The following is a 21,117-nucleotide window of genomic DNA, read 5'->3' on the forward strand; positions in this document are numbered from 1 at the left end:
CAAATCCCGGGACGTCACTCTCCCCCTGTACTCGGCCTTAGTGAGGCCGCAGCTGGAGTACTGCATCCAGGTTTGGGCTCCACAATTCAAAAAGGATGTGGAGAAGCTTGAGAGAGTCCAGAGAAGAGCCATGCGCATGATCAGAGGTCAGGAAAACAGACCTTATGATGAGAGGCTGAGAGCCAGGGAGCTCTTTAGCCTGGAAAAGCACAGGCTCAGGGGTGATCTGATGGCCACCTATAAATTTATCAGGGGTGACTACCAGTATCTAGGGGAATGTTTGTTCACCAGAGCGCCCCAAGGGATGACAAGGTCGAACGGTTAAAAACTACTGCAAGACCAATTCAGGCTGGACATAAGGAAGAATTTCTTTACTGTCTGAGCCCCCAAGGTCTGGAACAGCCTGCCACCGGAGGTGGTTCAAGCACCTACTCTGAACACCTTCAAGATGAAACTGGATGCTTATCTTGCTGGGATCCTATGACCCCAGCTGACTTCCTGCCCTTCGAGCAGGGGGCTGGACTTGATGATCTTCCAAGGTCCCTTCCAGCCCTAATGTCTATGAATGTATGAAATGTAGAAAGTACTAAATGACTGCACAGTAATTACCAGCACAGTAATTACCATTACAGTGCAGTCCTAGGGGCACATGGGTCTTTTCGAACCCTACTGCACAGTAGCAACAAGCTACTGCATAGTAACTCATTGCTGCTGCACAATAGTGATGGCATCATGGTTCATGCCTGCTGGCACAACTTCATTTTAACAACAGGTTATCACTACAGTGATGCAGAATCTCATGTAGACACACCCACTAACTCTGAATAATATAGTTAACAGATTTAAAAGTAGGAGGTTTAAAACACAATTAGTAGTTGAAACGCTTCATTTTACATAATTATTATTATAGTACCTCTCATGTTAAAAACATTTTAATTTTATCTTCTAAAATGACACTGCAGTTAATACCATCACCATAATCAAGTGCCAAAGACTGTGCATACACTGAGTTTATATAATTCATGAAAATCACAGTCGATTCATAAACATATTAATCAATCCATGATAGTTTCAGGCCCTACATCAGCTTACAACACACACAGAAATGAAACCACAGTCACACACAATTATGTTAAAGATCTCACAAAATCAAGAAAATTCAAAGCTTAAAGACACTCCTTTTCCTTCCCCTCTTTCTTTGATTATGTTAAAAGTGCTTGGCCATATTTTGGCTACAGATGTTCATGTAGAAAGAAAGCCTTCAATTTGGTATCTCATCCTATTCTTATAAATAAACTGAGTGGTTGTGACGTAGATGATTAAATGGTCAGTGGGGTGGCAAACTGTCTGATGGGATGCACACAGACAGTGGTGGTGGATGGGTTGGCATCAACCTGGAAAGATGTGAGCAGTGGAGTTCCCCAAGGCTTAGTCCTTGGACCAGTGTTGTTCAATGTCTTCATCAGTGACTTAGATGAGGGCATGGAGAGCACTCTGTCCAAATTCACAGTTGACACCAAATTATGGGGTTAAGTAAACACACTAGTGGGCAGGGAATAAATCCAGGAAGATCTGAACAGGTTGGAGAAGCTGGCAGAACAGAATAGGACGCAATTCAACAAGGACAAATGCAAAGTGCTACATCTAGGGAGAAGGAATCAGCAGCCCACTTACAGGGGGATGATCCCCCCCCCCCCCCCCCCCCCCCCCGGCACCAAGGGATCTCAGAGTCATAGTTGACTCCAAGATGAACATGAGTCATCAATGTGATTAAATGATCAATCAAGCTAACCACACTTTATTACACATTAGCAGGCGCATCACAAACAGGACCAGAGAGGTGATACTTCCCCTCTATGCAGCACTGGTGAGGCTGCAGATAAAGTACTGCATCCAGTATTGGGCGCCATACTTCAATAGGGATGTGGACAACCTTGAGAGGGTCCAGAGGAGGGCCACTCATATAGTTAGGGGCCTGCAGGTAAGGCCCTATGAGGAGAGACTGAAGGACCTGAATCTCTTCAGCCTCTGCAAAAGAAGGCTGAGAGGTAATGTGGCTGTCTACAAATTCATCACAGGGGGAGATCAGCAGGACATGCTCCGTTTACCAGGGCACCCCTTGGAGTAACTAGAAATAATGGCCACAAACTGACAGAAAGCAGATTCAGATTAGACATTAGGAAGAACTTCTTCACAATAAGGGTTTCCAGAATCTGGAATGGGCTTCCAAGAGCAGGGTTCTCTCCCCTACCTTGGGGGTCTTTAAGAGGAGACTGGACAAGCACCTGTCTGGGGTCATCTGACCCCAGTGCTCTTTCCTGCCCAGGGCAGGGGGTCAGACTCGATGATCTTCTGACATACCTTGTGACCCTAATACCTATGAATCTATGTATATTAGAGGTCAAAACATGAACACATACTGCATTTACTGAAATACAGTCCCACAGTGGGCATGATGAATAGAGCAATAGCTTATATTCTATGTGTTTTTGCTTCTTTGAGTTTGTCAGGCCTTTTAAAATTACTTGAAAGGAACATTTTTTGAGGTTTTTTACCATCTTCAGCTAGAGTATACAAGGTCTTGTTTCCTTTTTCTCATTATGTCTAACAACTGCAGGATGGATAAGTTGTACAGCTACAAAGTGTGCAATAAATTACGAATCACCTTGACAGACTGTTTTTATAAAGAGGCATATACAAATATTATGTTTACCTGCAATTTGTTTAACTTATGAAAGTGTACATTGAAAGGATGACTTCACAATAAATCTGTGAGAGCACTTGGGTAATGAAGCCTAGCTTCCTTTTTTGCAGCTCTGGGAAACTCTGCTAATTTATCACCTCCTTTTTTATGAACCTTGTAGTTTAGAGCAGTTAGTAACAAAACCTCAAAATGAAAAGTATCTTGGAAGCCCCACCAGACTGGATTCCATTTTTCATAGTGCATTTTCCTAATTCAAGTTAAATGAAAAACAAATCCTAAAAAACTGCTCGTTTTCATGCTATTTACATTTACCTCCCCTCTGTGTCAAAGCCTAATACCTGAAGGAAAAGTTCATGAATCTGTACTGCATGATTTATACTTTTGCATAAATAAAGCATGAAATTAATTCCTTTAATTAAAATTTTAACCCATCAAAACTGCTGAGGAAAGTCATTACCAGATAATTAATTCCACTTGTCTATTACCAGCAGTTCTGTTTTGTGCACCAGATAACCTCGTTTCAATCCACAAGACAAGTTTAATGAAGACTGTGTAATTTTCCCACCTTCTCTGCTAGTACCTCTCTGTTCTATATGGACCATATCTAGAGTTTGGAAGGTCTCCTTTTTGCTTCAGACTTTGCCTATCAGAAGACCACCAGCCTGTTTCATTGACAATGGTAATACAAATTTAAACTAATGACAACCTGCTGCAAGCTAACCAGGCTCCCTCTGCACAAGCCATTACCATATTAATGGGACTGGCTAGGACATAGCCTATAGCTCCATTCCACACTGAGGGCCTTATCCAACCACACTGAGGGCCTTATCCTCACCATAAGGATATTTTTACAGATCTAAAAATATTAGCCATATGATGTACTATAAGCATGGGCATGCTCTATTCTGATTCTTACTTCAAGCATTCAGAACAGAAACAATATGTCAAGCAGTCTGCTGTAGGTGGGTTGTTCAGCAAATCCTGGGGGTAGCAGATCTGACTGTGTATTGTCTCTTATTGCAATTATGCTGACACACCATAGTAGGAGAGACATACATTTTGCTATGACTGATCTATTTTCTGTCTTCTCCCAGAAACATTCTTACTGGTTCATAGCTTTGAGTCCTTTCTATATACTACCATTCAGCACCGTACGTAGACTCCTGGTGGCCCCGGGCTACGTTCCCTCTAAGGAGCAGCAGTCTGTGAGCGCACCGCCTCAGTCTGTGAGCTATCACTACTTTCTAGTGCAGAATGAGATTCCAATAAACCAGGAGTTTCAAACTCACTCTGGGCCCCAAGCTAGATCTGGATCATGGGGGCTGCTCTGAGGCCAGATCCATGAATCCAGCAGCTGCAGTGAGTCCAGGTCCAGGGCCAATGGTGTGGGTCCTGAAGCAGGTGACACCATGGATCAGGGATTAGATGGCAGCGCAGGTCTGGGGACAGGTAGCAGTGTGGAGCAGGGAATGGGCGGTAGCAAAGCAAGTGAGGGCTGTAACTTCACCATCCTCATTTGCAAGGGCTGTGTGAAGCTTTGGTCTCTGATTCAATTCGGTGGAGATTTGGTAGTCCAGCAGGCTAACAGAACAGTTCTGCAGGCTGGATCCAACCGATGGGCCATATATTTGACACCCCTGCAGTAAGAGATCTGGAGCAGCTTAAGTGCACAAAGGCTATAGGAGAAGGTACTCAGTGTTAATGGAAGGTTGCTTTTAAACAAGTCAGATGTTTTTCTGGCTGAAAACAAAGTTTCAAAGTTATAAAGTGGGTACAAAGTGGGTATAAAGTGGGATACAAAGTGGGTTATAAAGTGGGTACAAAGATACTTTAATAGTGCTTTCTGGTACACAATTGTTGGATCAATGTCTTCAAACAAACTACACCATAAGGCACAAAACCACTGCTGATTAAAATATGCTTTTTCACTTAACATGGACTTTTCCCTGAAAAAATTGTTTCCTTTTATACCTGTCAGTTTCAAACTACCTTGTATGTACCAGGTTTCTTTTTCAGTAAAATACATGCATGTACATCAGAAATCCCAGTGTAGTCTGTGAGATTACTCACTTACTAAAAGCTAAACATGTGTTCAAGCATTTTTATCTACCAAGGACCCAACCACTGACACCAGTGTCAAAATCTGCCAAACTGGTAAGAATGGGTTGTGAAACACAAATACGAATCATTGTTTGAACTACTTAATTTGTTAGGCTAATAGCTTTTATTGCCAAAAATCCAGCTGTCTTTAGGCAGCAACGATTGAAGTTAATTGTTGAATGTCTAATAAAGAAGGAGAGCTGTTATGGGTAAATTTCACTTGGGCGTAGAATTTACAAAAGTCTACGTAGCATTTTCCATTGATGTCCTTAGGCTATGATGAATAGCCTTTACATTTTATCTACTAAAACCCTTGATTGTTCTCATATTAATCAAGATGGCTCCTCATTCTATCCCAGGTAATTCAGAATCAGTGTCCCATTTGGGAAAAAGTATCTGATTCTTTGTTTGAAATGAAGCCTGGTTCTATACCCAGTAGGAATTTCATCCAGTTTCTTCTCAAGGAGAAAAAAAACTCCCCAATTAAGTTCAACAAAGTGGTCCATCAGGCAACTGTCTCTGTTGTCCAGGCTACCAGGAAACATTTGTGAACTCACAATTGTATGCAAACAAAACAAACTGATACTTCTGGATGTTTAAGTCTGAAGTCGCTCAGTTGCAGTATAATAAGCTTTGGATCTAAAGATATGTCCAGTTCTGACATCTGGGAGAGATTAGATTGTATCTTAAACCAGAAGTGCTGGTTCTGTTAACTTTATTCCATAGTGCAAATATTACAGTTGGACAATTTCACATACATTAGATATATATTTGATAAATATTGAAAAGTAGTTTACTCCAAATAGAACTCTAATAAACTATTACATTTTGTGTTAGTTTGGGGTTATTCTTAATGGATGAGCTATTTCTTTTGTATTTCTCTATGGTTAGCTCTACTGTGATATTTTCACAAACCAATTATGAACTTTGCTTTAAGTAGTCTTCCTGCACCTTTTAGATGTAAGCATGCTTACAAAATGAGCCCCAATGTGATGAACTTAGTTAAAAGAATGGCTTCCAAAAAGAAAAAATGAAGCCTTTTGCTTACAAATGTAAACTTAAATTTGTGGGAGTTTAGGAAAATGTTGATAATCTATTGCTCTGGGATAATATTCATCTCTCTGCGAAGGCCAAGTGGGATGTTTGTTATGAAAGCTTAAGTCGGATATAAACAGTGCATATGGCTTGTGTTGGTCTTTCCTACACAGAGACTGCATGCATAAGGAACCTTAATATAACAGCTCTGTGAGCTTCTGTGGCCTCTGAGGTTGGAGGAAGCATGCAGAACCCTGGCTCCCTTAGTGACTGTAGGTGACCCACTTTCTTGTCTACTTTTCAGGCAACATACTACCATTGGGTCTTAATAGCTCCTTTTTATATTTTTAATGATTTTTCTTTTCTAAATCTCTTACAATAAAGCAGAGTTTCTCTCTGCATTTTCCCTGGTTTCTCAATTTTAAAAACCCTACCTGAACCCCATTAAATTACAAGAAAACTATAAACATGTGATATCATACTTTAACATTGTTGCATGTTTTTAAACATAACTTGACTAGGATTCATTGTAATTATTTTCATAGGCAAAGAATGGCAATACCTATGTTTTAACACAAAAAATAGACTTCCCCTAAAGTAAAAGAAGTGGGAGATTAAAATCTTTCCTCATCCTATTTCAAAAACAATGAAAGTTAAAATATGTGTACTGAACGAGTATATATAGTCAAAAAATTTATTACCAGAATTATGCCAAGTACTTAAATAATTTTAATAGATTCAAATAGTGCAAGTAAATGTGATGATTTGCATGGATGCTGGAAAGGAACATTGTGAGGAATTCTGGTAAGCGTTCCATTACAAATTAATTTAAATGCTAGAACAATGTTTTTCTCCCTCAACAATTTCTAAATTACCTGAATTAAACTCTGATATGATCTTCAAGTTTGTTATCACTTGAGTCCATGCTCATAGAAACCAGGGATATAACTTGTTAGGGACATGTAGTTTATTGTGTTGGGAAACATTGATTATACTTCCCAAGAAAAGTCCAGCATCAGCAAAAAAGCTTCAGTTTATCTAATCCTGAAATCTTCACAGATGGTCAAATCTGTTCCACGTTTTTTTCTCCACAAGAAGGATTGAGCCCATCAGAAATAGTTCAGTAATATTTTCCGGGATTTTCCAGACACCACATCAACCCAGTAATATTTTAGATGAAATATGTAGATATGGGAGAAAATAAAATGATCCTAAATAACATCATCTCTAAGCAGCTCCTCACTCTGAAAAAAATGAATCAGTTTTAGTTGCTGGTAAGTACATCTGGATACTCATAGATTCATAGATTCATAGATGTTAGGGTCGGAAGGGACCTCAATAGATCATCGAGTCCGACCCCCTGCATAGGCAGGAAAAAGTGCTGGGTTTAGATGACCCCAGCTAGATGCCTATCTAACCTCCTCCTGAAGACCCCCAGGGTAGGGGAGAGCACCACCTCCCTTGGGAGCCCGTTCCAGACCTTGGCCACTCTAACTGTGAAGAAGTTTTTCCTAATGTCTAGTCTAAATTTGCTCTCTGCTAGCTTATGGCCATTATTTCTTGTAACCCCCGGGGGTGCCTTGGTGAATAAATCCTCACCAATTCCCTTCTGTGCCCCCGTGATGAACTTATAGGCAGCCACAAGGTCGCCTCTCAACCTTCTCTTGCGGAGGCTGAAGAGGTCCAGGTGCCCTAGTCTCTCCTCATAGGGCTTGGCCTGCAAGCCCTTAACCATATGAGTGGCCCTTCTCTGGACCCTCTCCAGGTTATCCACAGCCCTCTTGAAGTGCGGCGCCCAAAATTGCATGCAGTATTCCAACTGTGGTCTGACCAGCGCCTGATAGAGGGGAATTATCACCTCCTTGGATCTGTTCGTCATGCATCTGCTGATGCACGATAAAGTGCCATTAGCTTTTCTGATGGCTTTGTCACACTGCCAACTCATGTTCATCTTGGAGTCCACTAGGACTCCAAGATCCCTTTCCGCTTCCGTGCCACCAAGCAGGTCATTTCCTAGGCAGTAGGTATGCTGGCCATTTTTTCTCCCTTGGTGCAGCACTTTGCATTTCTCCTTGTTGAACTGCATTCTGTTGTTTTCTGCCCATATGTCCAACCTGTCCAGGTCTGCTTGTAGTTGTTCCCTGCCCTCCAGTGTGTCCACTTCTCCCCACAGTTTTGTGTCATCCGCAAACTTGGACAGAGTACACTTCACTCCCTTGTCCAAGTCGCTGATGAAGACATTGAAGAGTATCGGTCCAAGGACCGAGCCCTGCAGGACCACACTGCCCACACCCTTCCAGGTCGATAACAACCCATCCACTACGACTCTCTGGGTATGAGCCAACTCGCCACCCACCGGACCGTGCAGTCATCCAAGTCACAGCCTCTTAACTTGTTCACCATCACAGCCTCTTAACTCATTCTGTTTGGATGTGTAATGTTAAGATTCTGGGTCTCTATGTGACTGTCGCAGGCCTTCATAGATTCCCTAAAATCAATTACATTTTCCTCTGATTTCCACTTAGAAAATCCCTAGCCTTTGTCCACTCAACAGAAATTAGCCTCTCTCCATACCTAGTGGAATGATGGCAAGAAAACACCACAGGTTGAATCTCCTTTATTTATTTATTTTCTGTTTCCATACATGTGTTTTCTCAACCTAGTCCTTAGTCCACTACTGAAGAAGTTATCAGGAGCTTTGATTGAGTTAATACTAGGGGTGTGCGAAACGGGCCATATTCAATTCAGATTCAGATTTGGCCCAAATCAAAGACAGTGATTCAATTCATTGATTTGGATCACTGTCCCAATTCAATTCTGCCAAATCCAAATCTGAAGATTCGATGCTGATTCAGAGAATCAGCGATTTGGCCTTAGACACAGCTTTAAATGTTTTTTCTACATACCTTGAGGTACCAGGCATGGCTCGTGAATGCTGAGATGGTGCAGTGGATGGAGCATCCCACACAAGTGTGGAGGAGAGGAAGTGGGGCGCATGCTTGGCAGTGGGCCCGGAAGTTCTTCCAGTCCACATCCGGGTCTGCTGCCAAGCATGCAGGGGACTCTCTTTCCCCCCCCCCCACCACGCCTCCTCTGGCTTGGCGATCAGCCATGGGGGAACCCCAGTGCCCCTCCCAGACCCAGGAGGCACCAGCTGCTGAGCCAGGGGGCAGGGAGAGGCGTTCCCCAAGTGCTCCATGGTGAACCTGGAAGTGGACCAGAGTGCTTCTGGTCCACTTCTGAGTCCACCACCGAGCATGTTGGGGACCTCCCCCCATGCTCCTGTTGGATGCTTCCATCCATCCCACCATCTCAGCGTGATGAGCTGCCTGGTACCTTAAGGTATGTAGAAAAAACATTTAAAGCTGTGTCTGTGTCCGAATCATCGAATCTCTCCAAGTCAATTTGGAGGGTTCTGATTTAATTCAGAGAAATTAAAGGGTCTCCTGATTCGATTCAGATTCGGAGATTCAGCCACCGAATCAGGCCGAATCTCCACTGAATCGAATCAGCAACTGAAGCTTCGCGCAGCCCTAGTTAATACTAAGAAACATCTTCAGCACTGGACCTACAGGTAACAGCAGTACTTCAATGACACTGGACTTATAGTAAATCATACAATAACTCTTCACAAATGAGTCAATGAACTTCAATTTCCAGGTTGGTTTGCTTTTATTCCAATTACTTTGTTTCAGTGGTTCTTGTTCAAAAATTCTGTCCACAAATTGCAGAAGAACTGAAAATTATATGTAGAAAAAGTGTCTACCAGAGGCCAGATAAAAAATTCTGTGAAATTTCTCTCAGACACTAACACAAAATCAGAAACAGTACAATCTTGTTTTCACTGAAGGCCAAGAGGAATTCCCTGATGAATTCTATCACAAATGGCTTTGTAGATTTTTTTCCATGTTGCTAATTTTTCCTAGCTGGTCCCCATCTAAATTGACAAACAGGGCTTCAAAATTCATCTCCCTTAAATGCTTTCTCAATATCCAAAAGGTATAGTTGATGTTATTTTTAAAAGGTACCTAAAATGTAGATAACATTAAAATGATGCACATTTTGTATTGTATCCCACTCATCTACTGTCAAATAAGGGCAGAATCCTATACCATCTAATGCATGATCAAAGTGCAACTTGAGGTTAACTCTGAGTTACCTGAGTATGGTGTAGAAGTGATTCCATCACCTCCTCCAGTTGTGTGAGTGCCACCATTATAGGGGTAGGATCACTCTGTGGAGATTCACAGACCTCTTCCTATTCCTACAATGGCGTAGAATATGGGACTTACAGTAGGCAGTACAAAATAATGCTTGTACTCCTCAAACTTCCCATAATACAGGTTCTGTTTTCAGCTGCCTATAGCTTGCCCAAATGTTATCTACTTAGGGTTAACTTTTTCATGAACAGTATCTGCCTGAGGAGATGATTGTTTATTTATTTTGTTTCAATTATCAATAGGTTTAGCCATTTCTGTGAGTTTTGGTAAAAATGAGGTAAGATAGACATTTCTTCAACATTTTTTCCAGTATATGGTCAAGAAGCTCATATTTGTGGTACACACTGGCTGAGGACTGAAGAGCACAGAACTCTTAATTGTTGCAATATCTCCCTTCAAGATAATCATCAGTTGTTAATTTCTTTCAACTTTGTTTTCCAAGTGTTTTTCATCCCAGGAGGTTTGGATGAACTATTGAGTAAATGGATGGATAATTTCTTCAGGAACTCCATGGCTAAGAAAAACATTGCAATGGGAATCTAAGGTGAATGGTATCCCAAAAGCCACAAATTCATCTAGAGGCTTTGCTTTTAGATAATTCTACCATAAACCTTTCTTTAGCATCTGCCTGAAGAAAGCTTTTATTACAGGCCTTAAGCTAAGCTGCAATAAAAGCATTATAAGAGACAACCTCCTCAGAAGTCTCTCGAAGTGCATTTTTTAAAAACAAACCATGTGTGGTTTATTCACTATTTCAAACTATTGCAAATTATTTCATAAAACTTTGCAAAATCTGTCAGAAGAGTACTTTTACCTCTGAAGAATTCTTGGACAGGGAACATATTCATTTCTAATGGATCATACACTGTAACCAGCACAGAGATTCTTGAGTATTATGAATTATGACTTTTAAGTTAGCCCCCAAATATTTTGATTTTTCAGCATAATTAAGATACCCATTGTGCCTAATCTATATATTCTATATGCTCCCATGATCTGCAAGGGATTCACACACATTTTTTTCTATGGAGATCAAGTTATACTTGCAACTAATTAGACTCTAATTCCATAAAACACCATTTGGCACACTTGCATAAATTAGTGATGCTGAGGAGAGCTGGTTGGAAAATTTTCATGGAAATATGCTGCTTTATCAAAGTTCAAATATTTTGTGGAAACACCATGGTTGCCATAAAACTGAAGGGAGACGGGTGAAGAAAAAGAGAAAAATTAAGAGCCTGACTCACACTCTGTATTTGATGATAAAGATGCTAGCTTGGAATCTGGAGACTGGTTCAGACCTTTAACCTGAGATGGTAAAACTATCCTCTAAATCAGGCACCAGAGCAAGGATCTGAAGCTGTGTCTCCCACATCTCGGGCCAGGGCCTGATACCCCTGCAAGCTGTCAGGTTTTGTTAATATTGCCATAAAAACAAAATCTCAAAACCTTGAAAGTTGTCACAAACAGAATTGTAATTCTCCAGGCAGCTCTAATGCTGAGTAATAACCTAGATACAAAGAGTGGAAAAAGTTCAATTTAAGTCCAGAGTATGCTATGATTTAAAGCTGTATAAGTAAGAAGTGACTCCTTTAGCTTCAGTTGAGTTACTCCAGACATATTGTTGTAAATGAGAATAGAATCAGAATCTGGCCCTGGTTTTTCATTCACAAAATGCTCCAAGGTAAAACTGACAGCTGCAAGGAAGGGGGCTGGGAATCCTTGAAAGATGCTTACAGCTGGTAGAAGTGACCACCTTCCTCCTGCATGTTGGCCAGGGGCAACCAGGAAAAGTAATTCAACAGATACTGATATCTTAGCAAAGACCACTTCCTATCCAGAAAACCTACACGGGAATATCAGCAACAAAAGTCACACACACACGCACACAATGCCTATTTGATTGTAGAGATGCTACCAGCTATTCCTCATTCTAAGAAATTTTTTAGCTACATGTACTATGTTGCAAAGATTTTCATTCAGATGTGTGATGCTGGCAGATGATTTTCATTCAGATGTGAAACATGGGGAACAGGAATTAAGCTATCATCAAACTGGCAGGGGTCTTCAGAAGAGTTCAGTTGAATAGAAATAAACTGTGCACATCCTTTGACTATCCCAAAGAGTAATTAATGAGTCATGATCGACAATAGAAAATTAGACTCCTAGGCAAAAACACAGTAAATTCCACTTTGGACACAGAAGCAAGGCAGCTGATACACAAGATAGTGATGGTGCTCTGATTGATTGTAAAGGAGTTCACCTAATGGTATCTTCTTCCTCTGTGCTTCCTGTCTCACCACTGTCTAAACTAGAGGAGCATCGGCATTTCACCAAGTACAGGAACAACTTTTGATAATCAATGAGATCAGTGCTGAGTAGTCCAGGCAGAAAGAAAAAATACAGTTAGATATACCGTATTTTATGGTGTACAACTTGACATGGTATAATTCCATGCCATATTTCTAATCTAAAAAGTTAGGATTTCTATCAAACCAGTGTTTAAATCAACCCCACCTCACCAGAGCCACCTCCAGGGGAAGCTTGCCCCATGGGCAGTGCAGGGGGGGTGGGGCTATGGCAGGAGGATGGCTGGGTGTGCTGGTGGTGGGAGAAGGTGGTTGGAGATAGTGTGTGAGGTGCGGGGGAGCACCCAGCCCACTGGCAGTCTGCTCAGCTGGGCCCGGGGGGCACTGCCACTGCAGGTGAAAGGACCCAGGCCACCCACAGCTCACGGGCTGCCTAGCCCACCAGCAGCTCAACCCTTGGCCATGGGAGAGGTGGGCAGGCTCCACAGGAAGACAGAATCAGGCCCCTCACTGCTTCTGCCTTCAACAGGCTGCTGCAGGCACCAGGATGCCTGGGGCCACCAAGGAAGGGCCTGTCTTGCCCCATGGGCAGCGTGGGGAGGTGACAGGAGAAGGTGGCAGTGATGGTGTGCAAGATACTGGAAGTCCAGGCTCAGGGAACAGTTGGATCTGGCCTCCCCAAACTCAGGAAACACCCAGCCCACTGGCAGCCTTCCCAGCCAGGCCTGGGTGGCACTGCCACCATGGAGGGAAGGCCTGCCCTCCCCCCTCCCCAGCTCAGGGACTGCCTGGCCCGCTGACAGCTTGCCAGCCACTCTGTGCCCTGGTGCTGCTGGTTGCAGGTGGCAGTGCCACTACTCCCACACCATTGAGTGACAGCTCCACCCCATTGGCCAAAATCTATCCACAGGGCAGACACTGAGCCATGGGTAAGTGTCTCCAGGCCAGACTCGACAAAATGCAGGGTATCAGGCAGGGGCACAGAGGAGCTAAGAACCTAACCTGGCCTCAGTCAGCACCAGGGAAGCCCCTAGACACCAGCATGCTGCCTCCCTATGCAGCAGAGCACTGGCCTGGGGTCCGACAGAAATACTGTTACAGTATATAAGTTGAGATGGAAATTTAGGGATAAATATTTGGCTTCAAACCTCAACTTATACACTGTGAAATACGGTACTCTAGTTCAGCAGCTGAAGTAATAGTCCTCATTTTTATAACTACTGCAAGGGCAGATCAACTACACTGTCTTCTCTATACAGGTGTGAAGAAAGTCCAAGCAGTTGGTTAAATTTGGAGGTGTCTTTTATTTCATGTACCTTCAGTTGTTTTAGCCTAAATCCAACACAGCGTCAGGGATGATCTAGCATACTGCTATCAGGCTTTAGAACCCTACATAACTGTAACTGTAGGCAAAATGTTATGAACCCATTGGCCTTCAGATACTATGATGATAGTTGATCTAAAAACATCTAAAGCAGGTAGAAAAACAGTGAAAATTCCAGAAGAATAAAGGCTGTTTTCTTTTAGAACTGCTGTAAAATGAACAAAGAGTTTTTTGGCCTGGCTGTTTTTCAGCTATGCTCAGAGACAAAAAATTAAATTAAAAGAAACAAAATGAATAGACAAGAAATGAAAAGAACTAAACAAAACTACTATTTTTCTAAGCCCCATAACTTGAAGATGAACTGTCTGATTCCCTTTTACCACTGCCAGGAAAAATGGCATAAGCATGTAAATGCCAAAGACAATATTCCTTTAAGACGTGATTAGGCCAAGCAAGAAAGCCATCATGTAGTCTTAACTAAAATATTGGTGGTACCATCATATATCTAATTCCATCTTTTTCCAAAACCTGGGGAAATGGTATATATTTTTGAAGGAGGTACACTATTTCTGAGTTTCAAATGGATATCATTAGATAGATCAATTTTTAGAAAAGGAATATTTCCCCTTAGAGTCCTATAACCTTTAGATAGCTTATTTATTTATGTATTTTACCACTGGTTCTATTGGAGCACTGTAACTGCATTTATGAACTTTTAATTGCTGATATGGTTTTGACTTGGGAATAGCAATGTTATTTTTAGATAGGATTGAATTTTTTTTCTTTTTAAATTTAATATTTAGCCAGAAAAATATTTGGCTTACTTTTATTCTGTATTTTAACTTGTCATTGCTCCTTTTTCTCTCTTCAGCTGGAGACAATTAATTAAGTGTAATTAAATAAATCTAGTTGTAACTGACCTCCTCCAAGTCCTTCAATTAGCACCAGAAACACCTTAATTTTATACACAACGTATGCTGGAAACAAGTACAGTTTTCCTACAGGATCGTAATTTTTTTTAAAAGGCAGGCAAAGTCCATCACCATAAAAATGAACTCTCTCTAAGTTACAAAGGGGGCCATGCTTCCCTCTACAGAACAAGGCAACCCCCGAACCCCAACCCCCCGCCCTCCAATCCAATCTCATCTTGGGGTAAAATTCCTTCCTGCATGGGCAACTGGGTGCCACCACAGTCAGCGATTGGGTGGCAGGGTACCCCCTGGAGCCAATCGCACCAGCTGGGAAGCGGCTGTGGCACTCCCAGAAGTGGCCATGGTGCTCCCACTCCCCACCCAGTGCTTGCAGAGGGGCCACCAGCACTCTCACACAGTGGCAACACCCCCCCCCATGTGTCGCCACTGCCTTCCTGACCCCAAATATGGTGATCGGTCTGACCCTGAGCAGAGGGGCAAGACCCTCTAGCCAGGAACATCTGACTTTGCTTGTAGCAAGAGCATTGGCAGACCCAGTTGAAGTCCGTAGTACTACACAATGCCTCTGGGGAGGCTTAAAAATACCCAGACACATATAGCAGAAAAAGGGGTGGGGGGCAGGTATGTTAATAAGAAGCCTTTATGAACCCCCACTTCCTGACATGTTTTTCTGCTTAAAGAGGTTCTTTCAGCTCAAAGAGGTTGTTCTCCAAGTGACTGGCTTTAGAATCATAAGTTTGACAATGTTTATATTATAAATAAATTATTATTAATATCATTTACAACAACAATTTTTGGCCTCTTTTTTCTTTGATTTCTTTGATTTCTTGTATTTCTTTTTTTGTTTGGTATTGAGTAAAAGTGGTATTTTCAAGCTTTTCTCAGTAATTACGAAGGCTCAAAAGTTTATTTTTAAATAAAAGCCAAGATTCTTGAATGACCACATAATTCCCTGGCTTGAGGCTTTAAGAAAAATATCAAATATTATGAAAGAAAGCATCACCAGGACTGGCAGTCCTGCAATCAGGGGATGAGCAGGTTCATGTTGGATCTGAAAGGACAAAGTGTCCTGAACTGCGGGGGTGACAGGGGGTGCATTTCTCACTTCGTTTTCTCTTGCCTCATGTTAGGCCCATCTTCAAAGTGACAGTGAGGGTGCTGAGGAAGTTGATGACAACTCCTACTTTCCTCACTGGGCTTCCTCTAAATTACCTTCTCTCTCATTCTCTGCTCACTCTTCTCCCCCACAACCCAGTGGGTCTGTTCAATCAGCCCTTTCCTTTGTTCCCTCTCCGGTCGCACACCCACCTTTACTCAACAGCAGTCCTTTTCATCCCTTCCATCCCTGTCTCACCTTTGCTTTGCCTCTTTCTCCCTCCCTCCTTCCCCTTGCAGTCACTCTCCTTTGAGTCATCCTCTCTCCCCACTGACGTCTTTCTCCACCCCTCCCCAACTCTGACGGACACAGCTCTCGCTCACCCCACTCATCCCTCCTTCCTTATAAAGGGATTTTTCTCTATGCGTACAATAACCACTCACTGCCCTAGAACAAAGGCAAGCCATGTAAAAAGAGGTGACTGAGTCTTTTCTACACTTGTCACCTGAGGTCTAGAGAAACTAAGAAGATTTGGGGAACAAACCTGCTGCTCAGCTGTCCTTTCTGCAGCAGCTCAAAGAGCCCTAGAGAGCTCTCCTCTGGGGATGGGCTGAACACTTAGTGCTTCCCCCCACGGAAATCGGGAATGCATGAGTAGAGGTGGGGAAGCAGCATTTCCCAGGAAGGGAACCCAGGGCATCTCTTAGCTGGCGGAGAATGTGGCTGTATGTCAGTGGTGTGCACTGCTGCACAGGACATTGTGTGCATGTGCTCTGGTAGACTTGATGCTGCTGAGGGGCTGGAGCCTTTGCAATGTGCCTGTCCCTTTAAAGAAGGGGAAAGCTGCTGCTCACACTCTGCCTCTGTGGGTGGACACAAGGCACTGGGATCCGACTGCTTGATGCCAGTTCAAGTGAGAGTGGAGACAGAGAGCTGAGACAGGAGGGGAAAGAGGAAACCTGCTGCAAAAGAGGTGAATGAGGAAAGAGAAAAGAATAAGTAACACTGGAGAAGGGAATAGCTTTGAGGGGGAGAATATTTGAAGGGAAAACCTTTGGCTGGATGGAACAAAAGATACAGCGAACTATTTTCTCTGAATGTGAGTAATGAATCTAACTTGCTACTGTGGCTAGCAAGAGAGTTCAGGATTTGCCTGTTTGAACTTAAAACTGTCTCCAGCTACTGCTTTGCTTAAATGTAAAGGTTGACTGTGTATTTCACAGGTACAGGATAGTGATGTGCACAGGGTTGGAAGACTATACTGTTCTCCACCTAGATTACAACAGCTCACCAGGGTGTAGTTAAACCTCATTTGGACTTGTGGCAAACTTAAATATTTTGTTTAGCTAAAGATCCACAGAGTATGCTGCCTTAAAGATTTTTGTTAAATACCAGCGAATTAAAAACTACCTGTTTGTGGAATGGAAAAGCTGTATTAAAAAAAAGAGCTAGGGTGCACTGAATGTTTTCATTTTGTAAGAGTTTCAATCCTGTGCGGTCTGTTTAAGATAAATTTCAGTCTTGCTATTTTGGCAATTTGGCATGTGGAAGTCTGAATTTAAAATTAATGAAGCTGTTTATCTAATTTATGACAAAACTGAAGAAAGTCATGGGATGCGGGAGGAATTCTTGTCTTATCATAAAGAAAATTCAGATGTATAAATATAAGACATGAGGACAGAGATACTAGGGAACAGGAAAGTGTGCTGGATTTCAAGCCTTTTATATTCCTTTGTGATCATTATTTGTCCAGAGCTTTTGTCAGTCATTAATTTTGTAGTGTGGCTTTAAACTCTCTAAATGCTTTCTGTTAAAATGAATGACTTTTACTAACATCTTCTGTTCTGGAGGATGCATGCCAAAAAGTGTCTTGAGAAGAAAGTTCTAATATACCGAGGTATATATTAAACTACTACAATTCTACTTTAATAAGTGGTTTATTACAAAAACAGTTCTTACATCCTGTTTCATTTAAATCACATGTTCCTAATTTTTCTGTTACTGTAACAAGTTAAGACCTTTTCAGGTGACAATTTGATTTTAGTTTCAAGGTTTTCTTAGAAGTGTGTGAAAAATCGGTGCCAATTGTATTGTTTTAAACCGTAAACATACACTCTTGCTTGTTACGTCTGAAATAACGCTTCAATAATCTAATTATCATAATCTCACTAATAACCAGCTGAGTTTTCAGTATATTCTGGCTCTAATTAGTTTCATTGTGCCATGTACCATTAGCTGGTTTGTTAAAAGCAATTGTATTATTGCATTCTCTCCAGAAATCTTAATGAAATATCATTTCAAGGAACAATCGTGATTTCAACATGCCTTTCCATGTGGAGGGGCTGGTAGCTATAATTGTGTTCTACTTGGCAATCCTGCTTGTTGGAATATGGGCTGCCTGGAAAACCAAAAATATTGGCAGCAGTGGAGACCGCAGCGAAGCCATTATAGTCGGTGGAAGAGATATAGGCTTGCTAGTCGGTGGATTTACAATGACCGGTATGTTAAAACCTTTTTTTATATACACAGTACACAGCATGTCATTCTTTCATAGAAAGGTTTCACAAGCAGGTTCGGCTTTTGATAATCCAAAATAGAGAAACAACATCTTGAGTTCTAAGCGCAATTACAATTTAGGAAGAATATTTCTTGTTTGCTTGTGTAATGCTGTCCTTTAAATAAATGACCTCTCTTTTTTAATAATAATTATCGTATATAAAAACTTTAAAGGAAAATACGTATTCAGTTTCTTTTTCACTGAACCTGTTTTAATGGTTTAAATAGAGATGCCTGGAGCAATAATGTTTTCAGAGTTTTCAGTGGAGTGAACATAATTTTTGTGTACGTTATAACATGCGAAACTAATGGGCTAGTGCTGTGTTCAATAAGAAAAATAGCCTAAATGCAAAAATGAATTAATAAAAAATTGCTGCACCAAGCCCGTTTTTTGATGCACTGGGCCAGATTTGCCCAATGAGTAGTACTGCCAGTTTCAATAGACATACACCCTGGAGTGTTTTAGCCTCTTTGACATGAGTTGGGAAAATGGTATAATGTTGTACTGTACATGCTAATATTAGCAGGAAGAGATTATGTGATGATTGACTTCTAATTGCACTTACCTTAGTGAAGCCTCTTTTACTTTAAGAGGTTCACTGAAGTGTCTGAGAGGACTGGTTGGCCAACCAAAGCTAATGAGACTTGTTGGGTGAGTCATTCCTCCCCAGTTGGAGTAAGTTTACTGTTAGCCCTGAAGTTACAAATATCGTCTACTATACTGTGTACTTTTTCACAAACTTACAATATATGAATCTCGACTTTGGCAGATACATTTTATTTCAAAGCTTTATGATATAACACATGCCTTTCAAGCAAAACCCTTACAATTCCATATTAGATTTATCAGATCTCATTTAAATTTCCTTCTTTTGTCAGGTTTTCAGGTTCAGCCTTGTCTAGGAAGAAAAGACTCATTAGGGCAAAGTTGTGCTATCCTTGATCAAGCAAAATTCTTATGGGCAGCTATAGAAGTTTTGCTGATTTAAGGATTGCAGACTTTCCTGTGTTGAGAAGAATGTAAAGGATGATGTTTTAAGGTACACAAGTTGAAAGAGTTTGAATCAAGGCTAATACTTCACTTCTTTCCCTCCACTGCTTGCTGTTTGGAGTAGTCATTGCTTCTGAACTATTCAGATCTGGCTGGATATCACTAGTAGTTTTAGCTGCTCAGACTTGTTTTTGTTGAAATTAAGCCTTGCCAGAAGATACTGTTTTATCGAAGTGATTTTTTTTTTCTTGAGACATCTATTTCTACAAAATTTGTATTTGGAAACATTTTTAAAGACACTGATTCTATGGCTGAGGATAATGGCCTGGGGTGGGAAAGATGAAGAGTACAGATTTTTATTCATCCTGTATCAGAAAACCCAGGGTCTGCCATATCCCAAGCCAGTATCCTAATCATCCATCCACTTCTCTCACCTGTTCCCAAGAAACCATTCCAAATATTTAGTTTTATGCTAATGTAGAATGAAAATTAGATTTCAGAACCAGAAGTTGCTTCAAAATGGAATTGTCATCTTATAGTCAGCTCTCCTGGTGACATGATTTTTGCATGTACATTAGGCCCTAGTTTGTAATTGAGCACCTGAGCAACCTAGGTATCAGCAATGCACAGGGCAGTATCAGTGGCTGGAGCACTTGGACAAACAACATAGTTGGACTGTTTTTGCACCCTTCACCACCTGTGTTATACTACTGATCGGGCCTGACTCTGAAGCCTTTGTTTGGATAAAACCCCCATATATGTTATAAGATAAGGTCTGACTATGCAAAGCTATGGTATATTTGCATCCTCTCCTGTTAAAGTGAGCATGAAACTACCAGCAGTGTATAAAGTTTAGTACAACATTGTTTTTAGTAGGGACATTCACGGTATGTTAGGTTAAACGTGTTCACAGGTCCGCAGAATCAGAGGATAGACTGAATTTTGTCTGCATTGAGAGGACTGGGCAAGAGTCAAAGGCAAATTATAAACACAAAATAATTTTTAATAAAAATTAAAATTTTGCTGCCTCATACAATAGGCACTTTTAATTTTTTAATTTTCAACATTGCATGTATTATAATAGCCAAGTATTTATTAAGGAAAATGTCTCAGTTTCTAAGTTCCTGAGTGGTAATATGATTATTTTAGTATAATTTCATGTATTTACCTCTCTTGGATATCTATATGGTAATTCAGTAAACAAAGCTTTTCATGTAAATGAAAATGACAATGTACATTAGAAATTGCTGGGAGCTCCTCACAGCATAGCCTGTAAATAAGTATTTAGAAAATAATAAAATACTTTAATTGAAACACTTTATGTTTATGAGATAGGGTCTTCTGTCACTCTTCCCTGTGGTGAACAACCATTTAGTACTGAAATAAAAGGAGTTATTTCTATAGCAGTATGGTACTCAAGATGGCTATAGAAGAATTGAGTCTATAGATTTTAATATGAAATATAGGGCCTAATCCTAGAGTCAGTGACAGTTTATTACAGTTACAGCCATTACAGTTTATTTTTAAAAATAGCTTTTGCACATTTTGAAAATTATATGCTCTCTGCAAATAGTGCCTGTGGGGAAAATCCAAATGTATGCTATGCTTCTGAAGAAACAGATGTATTAAAAAGTAATTAATATGCCTAAACACAAAGCATGGTTGAAGGCTGAATGTATCTGCTGCGCTTAAAATACAAACAGATAAAAGACTGAATCATGAATAAATCTCAACATTTCATTTTAAAATTGAAATTATTTTACAGATATAGAAAAATATTTAATTCATATGTTAGTTTTACCTGTATGCAATTTAAAAATTGCACTACCTGTTAGCATTGTTATTTGTAA

The 21,117-nt window shown here is 41.0% G+C and overlaps 1 protein-coding gene across 1 annotated transcript in view; it reads left to right on the plus strand.

Annotated features, from left to right (window-relative positions):
• Window positions 1-21,117, plus strand: part of SLC5A7 (solute carrier family 5 member 7) — a 161,352-nt gene that overhangs the window by 112,620 nt on the left and 27,615 nt on the right. The window contains exon 7 of the mRNA XM_006031882.2: window positions 17,997-18,219. Within this exon, the coding sequence (XP_006031944.1) occupies window positions 18,042-18,219 (178 nt within the window). The 5' untranslated portion in view covers window positions 17,997-18,041. The remainder of the gene's footprint in view (window positions 1-17,996; window positions 18,220-21,117) is intronic.

The sequence above is a fragment of the Alligator sinensis genome, unplaced genomic scaffold (assembly GCF_000455745.1).
Source record: "Alligator sinensis unplaced genomic scaffold, ASM45574v1 scaffold1232_1, whole genome shotgun sequence".
Lineage (NCBI taxonomy): Eukaryota > Metazoa > Chordata > Crocodylia > Alligatoridae > Alligator > Alligator sinensis.